The sequence below is a fragment of the Solanum stenotomum genome, chromosome 8 (genome assembly GCF_019186545.1).
Source record: "Solanum stenotomum isolate F172 chromosome 8, ASM1918654v1, whole genome shotgun sequence".
NCBI classification, from domain to species: domain Eukaryota; kingdom Viridiplantae; phylum Streptophyta; class Magnoliopsida; order Solanales; family Solanaceae; genus Solanum; species Solanum stenotomum.
The window spans coordinates 43,355,373-43,367,410 of NC_064289.1; the positions used below are offsets into that span (position 1 = coordinate 43,355,373).

The window sequence follows — 12,038 nt, forward strand, 5'->3', positions numbered from 1 at the left end:
AAACAAGCATGAGACATAAACTTAGGCATAGTATATCCACAGAAGAAATATTGGACAGCACTCAACACATCTTCTTTGATAATTTCCCAGCAATGTTGATAAAATTTTCCTCCAAAACCATCCGGACCAGCTGCAGAATTTGGGTTCATGGAGAACACCACTTGAGTCAATTCTTCCAGAGTAGGCATCTGTTGGAGAGTCTGATTTTGTTCTTCTGTTACCATTCTAGGGATGCAGTTAAGAATTTCTTCCCTGATCCTGTCATCATGACCTGAAAACATGTTTTGGAAGTAGTCACAGGCAACCTTAGCAATGTTTTCTTCCTCTTGTATCCAAACATTTTCAGCAGTACAGATCTAGTGGATGAATAGCTTTCTCCTCCTACCCCTCATTATGGAGTGGAAATATTTAGAATTAGTATCTCCTTCCTTGAACCATTGGAGTTGAGTTTTCTGTTTGAGGATGGAAGCTTCCAGTTTAAGATACTTGATATATTGAGCATTGATAAGATGAAGCTTGGTTCTATTTTCTTCAGTGTTTTGATGTATGACATCTTCTTCAGCAGCTTTGACTTGCTCCTCAAAATTAATAACATTAGAAAAAATATTGCCATATTCCTTCTTGGACCAAGTACTCAAAGTGGAAGCTAATAATTTCATCTTTTGATGCAGTCGCCACATAGGATTCCCAGAGATCTTCTTCTGCCAACATTCTTTAACAATATCTAAAAAATTCGCATTTTCTATCCAGCAGTGAAGGAATTTAAAATACTTGACTTTGTGTTCAGATCGAGCTTCCATTTCCATGAGTAGTGGACAATGATCAGAACCGACAGAAGGGAGGTGAGTAATGGTAGTTTGGGGCATGAGCTCCAGCCACTTATCATTGACCATAGCTCTGTCCAGCCTTTTCCACACTCTGGCCTCTGCTGCCCTCTGATTACACCAGGTATAATGTTGACCACTATACCCAATATCCATTAGTCCACTTGCCTCAATAATGCTAATGAAATCTAGACTTTTGTTCATGTTGTAAGGTATACCACCATACTTTTCCTCAGTAGATGTAATAACATTAAAATCCCCTATGGTACACCAAGGGGTATCCATGTTAGAAAATTAGAACAATCTGTCCCAGAGAGGTCTTCTCAGCTGCTCTCTGCATTTGGCATAAATGCAAGAAACCACAAACTTTTCTTTATGCTCTACATGCTTCATAGAACAAGTGATGTGTTGATCATGTATTTCCAATACTTCACCTTCAATGTCATTGCTCCAAAACAGCCAAATTTTGCCATTGTGATTACAAGTAGCATTGTCCATAGATAACAAGAGTTTGTATTGATTGATTTGGGAGTTGTTTGCAAAAGGTTCAAGAATAGCTATCATAGAAAGATTATGCATTTTCTTGAGATTTTGGATTCTTTCCAAAGAACCTTGGGTGTTGATGCTCCTAGCATTCCAACATATTGTACTAATCATTAAAAACCTTTGCTCTTGGACCTAGTGTTAGGCCTGCTAGATTTAGCAGATGTACTGATAGATGCTGATTTAATGAGCTGCCTGACTTGTTTTCTACCCCTTGGAGATAAGCCTTGTTGATCTGCCACTTCTTGAATCTCTGCTTGGAATTCACTTCGAAAAGTAGACCCAAAAGCCTTGATCAAATGAGCACTGGTTTCGTCCCCTTCCTCATCATCATCAGCTTCATTGAGAGATTGAGTGTCTTCATCAAATTCATCCTCTGAATTTACCACATCATAATCTGATTTCTGTCTATTGTTTCTTTGATTTTCAACCTCCTTTTGTTGTTTTCTCTTGATAGATTCTCTTTTTTTCTTGCTCAATTTACCTCTAGATTTATTATTGGATACTTTCCCTGGGGAGTTCTTGCTGTGTTGCTGGTGCTGATTCTCGAGACTAGTCTGATTCCCTTCATCATTCTGGTTGTTATCAGGAGTGTGCTGACCATCATTACCTCTTGAACTCTGCAATTTCTGACCATTGTCCCTGTCAACCTGTGACCCTTGTTCTACTTGAAGGAGACCAGTATCATCATCTTGCAAACGTTCCAGGTTCTCTATATTCTGTATCCCTGGGTCTTCCTGCAGCTGACCAGTATCATCTCCTTTATTTGGGCTGGGTTGTTTCTGATTACTCTGCTTGTTGTGTCTTGCAATAGTGGTAGCAGGGGTTCTATAGTCCAGCCTAGGGTCAGTGTGATCAACCTCATGCAGAACATGAGTCAAATTCCCCCCTTTGGATACCCCTTCCTGCAAGTTAATAGGTTTCTCCTTGCATCCCCCATCCATCCCTCCTTCAACTTCATCAATACACATAACAGTATTCAAAGAACATATAGTGAGGTGTTGGGTTGTAGGGATAACAGAGTCCATACCTGTGTTTTTATTGTTTGTATTATGTTCCTTGTGCTTACCTGCTTTGTTGTTGTGGTTGAAAGAAGGTGAGTCTTTATCTGACCCTTGTGTTGCTTGCATCTCTTGGTCTGAAATTTTGTTCTTGTTGCATTCTGCACTATTGCCTATGCTTTGCTGCTCCTGCATTTCTAAATTAATGTAGTTATTATGAATAGAGAGTGTAGGAGTTATACCTGGTACTGCTGATGCCTTTTGCATAATATCCTTGGTATTTTTTGGTGGAGGTGAGACAGGTCTCCATGCAGTCTTGGGATGAGCCTGATCCTGATTTCTGTGTTGTTTCCTCTTCTGAATCTGCCATTGCTCTGCTTGGTCTACTTGTTCCAGTTCTTGGTGTGTCTGCACTCTAGTAGCAGTTGTCTGTTGCTGGCTTGTATGTTGAATCACTATCACTTGTTGATCTTGTGTCTTAGTGTTTGTCTCTGTTTTGTCCTTGTCTTGTGGGATTTAGGCTTTAGGGTTAGTGTTTAGGGTTTAGGGTTTAGGGTCTTTCGTTTAGGGCTTAGAGTGTAAAGTGTAGAGTTTAAGGTTTAGGGTATAGGGTTTTGGTTGAGGGTTTAGGGTTTAGGGTTTATGGTTTTGGGTTTTTTGTCAAGGGTTTAGGGTTGAGGTTTTAGGATATAAGGTTTAAGATTTAGGGTTTGGTTTTGGGTTTAAGGTTTAGTGTTCACGGCTTAGAGTTTAGGTTTTAGGGTTTATGATTTATTGTTTATGGTTTATGGTTTTGGGTTTATTTTTTAGGGTTTAGGGTTTGTGGTTTAGGTTTGGGGTTTTCAGATTAGGCTTCAAGGTTTAAGATTTGAGGTTTATGGTTTGCATTTAGGGTTTAGGGTTTAAGGTTTAGGGTTTTGAGTTTAGGGTTTATGGTTTAGGGTTTGGGGATTAGGGTTTAGGTTTGAAGGTTTAGGGTTAGGGTTTAGGGTTTATGGTTTAGAGATTATGGTTTAGAGCTTAGGGTGTAGGGATTGGGTTTAGGGTTTGAGGTTTTGAGTTTAGGGTTTAGGGTTTAGGGTTAGGATGTAGGGATTGATTTTAGGGTTTAGGGTTTAGGGCTTAGGATTTAGGGATTAGAGTTTAGGATTTAGGGTTTAGGGTGTAGGATTAAGGGTTTAGGATTTAGGGTTTAGAGTTTGGATTTAGGATTTAGGTTTAAGGTTTTAGGCTTTATGGTTCAGGGTTTAAGGTTTAGGGTCTTCGATTTTGTGCTTAGGGTGTACAGTCTAGAATTTAAGGTTTAGGGTATAAGGTGTTGGGTTTAGGGTTGAAGGTTTAGGGTTTAAGGTTTTGGGTTTGTGATTTAGGGTTTTGGGTATAATGTCTATAGTTTAAGGTTTAGGGTATAGCATTTCAGATTTTGGGTTGAAGGTTTAGGATTTTGTGTTTTGGGTCGATAGTTAAGGGTTTATGGTTTATGGTTTAGAGTTAAGTGTTTAATGTTTAGGTTTTTAGGTTTATTATTAAGGGTTTTGGGTTTATTGTTTAGGTTTAAGGTTTATGGTTTAGGGTATAGGGTTTTGGGTTTCGAGTTTTGTGTTTTAGGTTTAAGTTTAGGGTCTAGGCTTTAAAGTTTTGAATTTAGGGTCTTACAATTAGGATTAGGGATTAGGGTTTAGAGTTTAGTGGTTATGGTTAAGGGTTTGGGGTTTAGGGTTTAGGTTTTAAGCTTTAGGGTTTAAGGTTTACAGTTTAGGGTTTGGGTTTAGGGTTTGGGTTTAGGGTTTAGGGTTTAGGATTTAGGATTTACGGTTTAGGATTTATGTTTAGGGTTTTAGGTTTTGGGTTTAGGGTTTAGTGTTTAGGGTTTAGGGTTTAGGGTTTATGGTTAGGATTTAGGATTGTGATTTTACGGTTTAGGGTTTAGGGTTTAGGGCTTAGAATTTAGGTTTTAGGGTTTATAGTTTTGTGTTTAGGGTTTAGGATATAGGGTTTAAGTTTTAGAATTTGGATTTAGGGTTTTGGGTTTAGGGTTTGGGTTTAGGGTTTTCGGTTTAAAGCTTAGGGTGTAAAGTCTAGAGTATAAGGTTTAGGGTATAGCGTTTTGGGTTTTGGGTTGAAGGTCTAAGGTTTAGTGTTTGTGGTTAAGGCTTTAGTGTTGACAATTTATGTTTTAGGGTTTAGGGTTTAGGGTTTAAGGTTTAGTGTTTGGTGTAGGGATTAGGGTTTACGATTTAGAGTTTAGGGTTAAGGGTTTATGATTTTTGGTTTAGGGTTTATGGTTTCTGGTTTATTACTTACAGTTTAGGGTTTATGGTTTAGGTTTAGGTTTTATGGTTTTGGGTTTCGGCTATTTGGATTAGGGCTTAGGATTAGGGTATAGGGTTTTGGGTTTTGGGTTGACAGTTTAGGGTTTAGGGTAATGGTTAATGGTTTTGGGGTATAGGGTTTAGGTTTTAAGTTTTACGGTTTAGGATTTAGGGTTTAGTGGTTAGGGTTAGGCTTTAGGGTTTAGGGTTTGGGATTTAGAATTTAGAGTTTAGTGTTTAGGGCTGAGGGTTAGGGTTTTAGGTTCCAGGTTTAGGATTTATTGTTTAGATTTTAGGGTTTAAGGATTAGAGTTTAGTGTTTGAAGTTTAGGATTTATGATTTTGTGTTTAGGGTTTAGGGTTTAGAATTTGGATTTAGGGGTTAGGGTTTTGGATTTAGGCTTTAGGGTTAGTGTTAAGAGTTTAAGGTTTGGGGTATAGGGTTTTGGTGTTCGGGTTGAGGGTTTAGGGTTTAGGGTTTATGGTTTTGGGTTTGTGGTTGAGGGTTTAGGGTTGAGGTGTTAGGATATAAGGTTTAAGATTTAGGGTTTGGTTTTGGGTTTAAGGTTTAGTGGTCACGGCTTAGAGTTTAGGGTTTTGGGTTTATGATTTATTGTTTATTGTTTATGGTTTTGGGTATTGGGTTTATTTTTTAGGGATTAGGGTTTTTGGTTTTCGGATTAGGCTTCAAGGTTTAAGATTTAAGGTTTATGGTTTGCATTTAGGATTTAGGCTTTAAGGTTTAGAGTTTAAAGTTTAGGGTTTATGGTTTAGGGTTTGGGGATTAGGGTTTAGGTTTGAAGGTTTAGGGTTAGGGTTTAGGGTTTATGGTTTTGAGCTTAAGGTGTAGTGATTGGGTTTAGGGTGTGAGGTTTTGAGTTTAGGGTTTAGGGTTTAGGGCTTAGGATTTAGGGATTAGAGTTTAGGATTTTGGGTTTAGGGTGTAGGATTAATGGTTTAAGATTTAGGGTTTATAGTTTGGATTTAGGATTTAGGTTTTAGGATTTAGGCTTTATGGTTTAGGGTTCAAGGTTTAGGGTCTTTGGTTTAGTGCTTAGGGTGTACAGTCTAGATTTTAAGGTTTAGGGTACAAGATGTTGGATTTCGGGTTGAAGGTTTAGGGTTTGGGGTTTTGTGTTTGTGATTTAGGGTTTAGGATTGACAAATTAGGTTTTAGAGTTTTCGGTTTAAGGTTTAGGGTATAATGTCTATAGTTTAAGGTTTAGGGTATAGCATTTCAGGTATTGGGTTGAAGGTTTAGGATTTAGGATTTTGGGTCTGTAGTTAAGGGTTTACAGTTGAGGGTTTAGGGTTAATGGTTTAGAGTTAGGTGTTTAATGTTTAGGTTTTTGGGTTTATTGTTTAGGATTAAGGTTTAGGGTTTAGGGTACAGGGTTTTGGGTTTCGAGTTTAGTGTTTTAGGTTTAGGTTTAGGGTTAAGGCTTTAAAAGTTTGAATTTATGGTTTTTTACAGTTAGGATTAGGGATTAGGGTTTAGAGTTTAGTGGTTTTGGTTATTGTTTTGGGGTTCAGGGTTTAGGTTTTAAGCTTTAGGGTTCAAGGTTTACGGTTTAGGGTTTGGCTTTAGGGTTTGGGTTTAGGGTTTAGGGTTTAGGATTTAGGGCTTAGGATTTATGTTTAGGGTTTTAGGTTTTGGGTTTAGGGTTTAGTGTTTAGGGTTTAGGGTTAGGATTTATTATTGTGATTTTACGGTTTAGGGTTTAGGGTTTAGTGTTTAGCGCTTAGAATTTAGGGTTTAGCTTTTAGGGTTTAGGGTTTAGGATATAGGGTTTAGGTTTTAGAATTTGGATTTAGGGTTTAGGGTTTAGGGTTTAAGGCTTAGGGTGTAATGTCTAGAATTTAAGGTTTAGGGTATAGGGTTTTGGGTTTCGGGTTGAAGGTCTAAGGTTTAGGGTGTGTGGTTAAGGGTTTATTGTTGCCAATTTATGTTTTACGGTTTAGGGTTTAGGGTCTGTGGTTAAGGGTTTATTGTTGCCAATTTATGTTTTACGGTTTAGGGTTTAGGGTTTAAGGCTTAGTGTTTGGTGTAGGGATCAGGGTTTACGATTTAGAGTTTAGGGTTAAGGGTTTATGATTTATGGTTTAGGGTTTAAGGTTTTTGGTTTATTACTCACAGTTTAGGGTTTATGGTTTAGGTTTACGTTTTAGGGTTTTGGGTTTAGGCTATTTGGATTAGGTCTTAGGATTAGGGTATAGGGTTTTGGGTTTCGGGTTGATAGTTTAGGGTTTAGGGTTTTGGGTAATTGTTAATGGTTTTGGGGTTTAGGGTTTAGGTTTTAAGCTTTAGGATTGAGGGTTTAGGGTTTAGTGTTAAGGGTTAGGCTTTAGGGTTTAGGGTTTAGGGTTTGGGATTTAGGATTTAGGATTTAGGATTTAGAGTTTAGTGTTTAGGGCTGAGGGTTAGGGTTTCAGGTTTCGGGTTTAGGATTTAGGATTTAGATTTTAGGGTTGAAGGCTTAGAGTTTAGTGTTTGAAATTTAGGATTTATGGTTTTGTGTTTAGGGTTTAGCGTTTAGAATTTGGATTTAGGGGTTAGGGTTTTGGATTTAGGCTTTAGGGTTAGTGTTAAGGGTTTAGGGTTTAGGGTCTTTGGTTTAGGGCTTAGAGTGTAATGTGTAGAGTTTAAGGTTTAGGGTATAGGGTTTTGGTCTTCGAGGTGAGGGTTTAGGGTTTATGGTTTTGGGTTTGTGGTTAAGGGTTTAGGGTTTAGGTTTTAGAATATAAGGTTTAAGATTTAGGGTTTGGTTTTGGGTTTAAGGTTTAGTGTTCACGGCTTAGAGTTTAGGGTTTAGGGTTTAGGGTTTATGATTTATTGTTTATGGTTTATGGTTTTGGGTTTTAGGTTTATTTTTTAGGGTTTAGGGTTTGTGGTTTAGGGTTTTTGGATTAGGCTTCAAGGTTTAAGATTTAAGGTTTATGGTTTGCATTTAGGGTTTAGTGTTTAAGGTTTAGGGTTTAGAATTTAGGGTTTATGGTTTAGGGTTTGGGGATTAGTGTTTCGGTTTGAAGGTTTAGGGTTAGGGTTTAGGGTTTACGGTTTAGAGATTATGGTTTAGAGCTTAGGGTGTAGGGATTGGGTTTTGGGTTTGAGGTTTTGAGTCTAAGGTTTAGGGTTTAGGGTTTAGGGTTTAGGGTTTAAGGCTTAGGGTGTAAAGTCTAGAGTTTAAGGTTTAGGGTATCGGGTTTTGGGTTTCGGGTTGAAGGTCTATGGTTTAGGGTTTGTGGTTAAGGGTTTAGTGTTGCCAATTTATGTTTTAGGGTTTAGGGTTTAGGGTTTAAGGTTTAGTGTTTGGTGTAGGGATTAGGGTTTACGATTTAGAGTTTAGGGTTAAGGGTTTATGATTTATTGTTTAGAGTTTAAGGTTTTTGGTTTATTACTTACAGTTTAGGGTTTATGGTTTAGGTTTAGGTTTTAGGGTTTTGGGTTTAGGCTATTTGGATTAGGTCGTAGGATTAGGGTATAGGGTTTCGTGTTTTGGGTTGATAGTTTAGGGTTTAGGGTTTAGGGTAATTGTTAATGGTTTTGGGGTTTAGGGTTTAGGTTTTAAGGTTTAGGGTTGAGGGTTTAGGGTTCAGTGTTAAGGGTTAGGGTTTAGGGTTTAGGGTTTAGGGTTTGGGATTTAGGATTTAGGATTTAGGATTTAGAGTTTAGTGTTTAGGGCTGAGGGTTAGGGTTTCAAGTTCCTGGTTTAGGATTTAGGATTTAGATTTTAGGGTTGAAGGTTTAGAGTTTAGTGTTTGAAGTTTAGGATTTATGGTTTTGTGTTAAGGGTTTAGCGTTTAGAATTTGGATTTAGGGGTTAGGGTTTTGGATTTAGGCTTTAGCGTTAGTGTTAAGGGTTTAGGGTTTAGGGTCTTTGGTATAGGGCTTAGAGTGTAAAGTGTAGAGTTTAAGCTTTAGGTTATAGGGCTTTGGTCTTCGGGTTGAGTGTTTAGGGTTTAGGGTTTTTGGTTTTGGGTTTGTGGTTAAGGGTTTAGGGTTGAGGTTTTAGGATATAAGGTTTAAGATTTAGGGTTTGGTTTTGGTTAAAAGTTTAGTGTTCACGTCTTAGAGTTTAGTATTTAGGGTTTTGGGTTTATGATTAATTGTTTATAGTTTATGGTTTTGGGTTTTGGGTTTATTTTTTAGGGTTTAGGGCTTGTGGTTTAGGTTTAGGGTTTAGGGTTTTCGGATTAGGCTACAAGGTTTAAGATTTAAGGTTTATGGTTTGCATTTAGGGTTTAGGGTTTAGGGTTTAGGGTTTAAGGTTTAGGGTTTAGAGTTTAGGGTTTATGGTTTAAGGTTTGGGGATTAGGGTTTAGGTTTGAATGTTTAGGGTTCGGGTATAGGGTTTATGGTTTAGAGATTACGGTTTAGAGCTTAGAATGTAGGGATTAGGTTTAGGGTTTGAGGTTTTGAGTTTAGGGTTTAGGGTTTAGGGTTAGGATGTAGTGTTTTGATTTTAGGGTTTAGGGTTTAGGGCTTAGGATTTAGGGATTAGAGTTGAGGATTGAGGATTTAGGCTGTAGGATTAAGGGTTTAGGATTTAGGGTTTACAGTTTGGATTTAGGATTTAAGTTTTAGGTTTTAGGCTTTATGGTTCAGGGTTTAAGGTTTAGGGTCTTCGGTTTAGTTCTTAGGGTGTACAATCTAGAATTTAAGGTTTAGGGTATAAGGTGTTGGGTTTAGGGTTTAGGGTTTTGGGTTTGTGATTTAGGGTTTAGGGTTGACAGATTAGGTTTTAGAGTTTTTGGTTTAAGGTTTAGGGTATAATGTCTACAGTTTAAGGTTTAGGGTATAGGGTTTCAGGTTTTGGGTTGAAGGTTTAGGATTTAGGGTTTTGGGTCTGTAGTTAAGGGTTTAGGGTTGAGGGTTTAGGGTTTATGGTTTAGAGTTAAGTGTTTAATGTTTAGGTTTTTGGGTTTATTATTAAGGGTTTTGGGTTTATTGTTTAGGTTTAAGGTTTAGGGTTTACGGTTTAGAGTTTAAGGTTTAGTGTTTGGTGTAGGGATTAGGGTTTACGATTTAGAGTTTAGGGTTAAGTGTTTATGATTTATGGTTTGGGGTTTAAGGTTTTTGGTTTACAGTTTAGGGTTTATGGTTAAGATTTAGGTTTTAGGGTTTTGGGTTTAGGCTATTTGGATTAGGCTTAGGATTAGGGTATAGGGTTTCGGGTTGATAGTTTAGGGCTTAGGGTTTAGGGTAATGGTTAATGGTTTTGGGGTTTAGGGTTTAGGTTTTAAGGTTTAGGGTTTAGGGATTAGGTTTTAGGGTTTAGTGTTTAGGGTTAGGATTTAGGGTTTAGTGTTTTGGGTTTGGGATTTAGGATTTAGGATTTAGGATTTAGGATTTAGAGTTTAGTGTTTAGGGCTGAGGGTTTGGGTTTCAGATTTCTGGTTTAGGATTTTGGATTTGGATTTTAGGGTTTAAGTCTTAGAGTTTAGTGTTTGAAGTATAGGATTTATGGTTTTGTGTATAGGGTTTAGTGTTTAGAATTTGGATTTAGGGGTTAGGGTTTTGGATTTAGGCTCTAGGGTTAGTGTTAAGGGTTTAGGGTTTAGGGTCTTTGGTTTAGGGCTTAGAGTGTAAAGTGTAGAGTTTAAGGTTTAGGGTATAGGGTTTTGGTGTTCGGGTTGAGGGTTTAGGGTTTAGGGTTTATGGTTTTGGGTTTGTGGTTTAGGGTTTAGGGTTGAGGTTTTAGGATATAAGGTTTAAGATTTAGGGTTTGGTTTTGGGTTTAAGGTTTAGTGTTCACGGCTTAGAGTTTAGGATTTAGGGTTTAGGGTTTATGATTTATTGTTTATGGTTTATGGTTTTGGGTTTTGGGTATATTTTTTAGGGTTTGGGGTTTGTGGTTTAGGGTTTTCGGATTAGGTTTCAAGGTTTAAGATTTAATGTTTATGGTTTGCATTTAGGGTTTAGGGTTTAGAGTTTAGGGTTTATGGTTTAGGGTTTGGGGATTAAGGTTTAGGTTTGAAGGTTTAGGGTTAGGGTTTAGGGTTTATGGTTTAGAGTTATGGTTTAGAGCTTAGGGTGTAGGGATTAGGTTTAGGATTTGAGGTTTTGAGTTTAGGATTTAGGGTTTAGGGTTAGGATGTAGGGTTTTGATTTTAGGGTTTAGGGTTTAGGGCTTTCGATTTAGGGATTAGAGTTTAGGATTTAGGGTTTAGGGTGTAGGATTAAGGGTTTAGGATTTAGGGTTTAGAGTTTGGATTTAGGATTTAGGTATTAGGTTTTAGGCTTAATGGTTCAGGGTTTAAGGTTTAGGGTCTTCGGTTTAGTGCTTAGGGTGTACAGTCTTGAATTTAAGGTTTAGGGTATAAGGTGTTGGGTTTTGGGTTGAAGGTTTAGGGTTTAGGGTTTTGGGTTTGTGATTTAGGGTTTAGGGTTGACAGATTAGGTTTTAGAGGTTTTGGTTTAAGGTTTAGGGTATAATGTCTATAGTTTAAGGTTTAGGGTAGAGCGTTTCAGGTTTTAGGTTGAAGGTTTAGGATTTAGGGTTTTGGGTCTGTAGTTAAGGGTTTAGGGTTGAGGGCTTAGGGTTTATGGTTTAGAGTTAAGTGTTTAATGTTTAGGTTTTAGGGTTTATTATTAAGGGTTTTTGGGTTTATTGTTTAGGTTTAAGGTTTAGGGTTTAGGGTATAGGGTTTTGGGTTTCATGTTTAGTGTTTTAGGTTTAGGTTTAGTGTCTAGGCTTTAATGTTTTGAATTTAGGGTTTTACAGTTAGGATTAGGGATTAGGATTTAGAGTTTAGTGGTTATGGTTACGGGTTAGGGATTTAGGGTTTGGGTTTTAAGCTTTAAGGTTTAAGGTTTACGGTTTAGGGTTTGGGTTTAGGGTTTGGGTTTAGCGTTTAGGGTTTAGGATTTAGGGTTTAGCAATTATGTTTAGGGTTTTAGGTTTTGGGTTTAGGGTTTAGTGTTTAGGGTTTAGGGTTTAGGGTTTAGGGTTAGGATTTAGGATTGTGATTTTACGATTTAGGGTTTAGTGTTTGGGGCTTAGAATTTAGGGTTTGGGGTTTAGGGTTTAGGATATAGGGTTTAGGTTTTAGATTTTGGATTTAGTGTTTTGGGTTTAGAGTTTAGGGTTTAGGGTGTTCGGTTTAAGGCTTAGGGTGTAAAGTCTAGAGTTTAAGGTTTAGGGTATAGGGTTTTGGGTTTCGGGTTGAAGGTCTAAGGTTTAGGGTCTGTGGTTAAGGGTTTAGTGTTGACAATTTATGTATTAGGGTTTTGGGTTTAGGGTTTAAGGTTTAGTGTTTGGTGTAGGGATTAGGGTTTATGATTTAGAGTTTAGGGTTAAGGGTTTATGATTTATGGTTTAGTGTTTAAGGTTTTTGGTTTATTACTTACAGTTTAG

General features: G+C 37.5%; 2 protein-coding genes across 2 annotated transcripts in view; both read right to left on the reverse strand.

Moving 5' to 3' along the window:
* Positions 1–12,038, reverse strand: part of LOC125874890 (uncharacterized) — a 942,258-nt gene that overhangs the window by 233,630 nt on the left and 696,590 nt on the right. The window lies entirely within an intron of this gene.
* LOC125873812 (uncharacterized) overlaps positions 1,481–12,038 on the reverse strand; it is a 33,630-nt gene continuing 23,072 nt past the window's right edge. The window contains exons 2-3 of the mRNA XM_049554661.1: positions 2,437–2,803; positions 1,481–2,322 (exon numbers count right to left, since the gene is read on the reverse strand). Of these exons, the coding sequence (XP_049410618.1) occupies positions 1,481–2,322; positions 2,437–2,803 (1,209 nt within the window). The remainder of the gene's footprint in view (positions 2,323–2,436; positions 2,804–12,038) is intronic.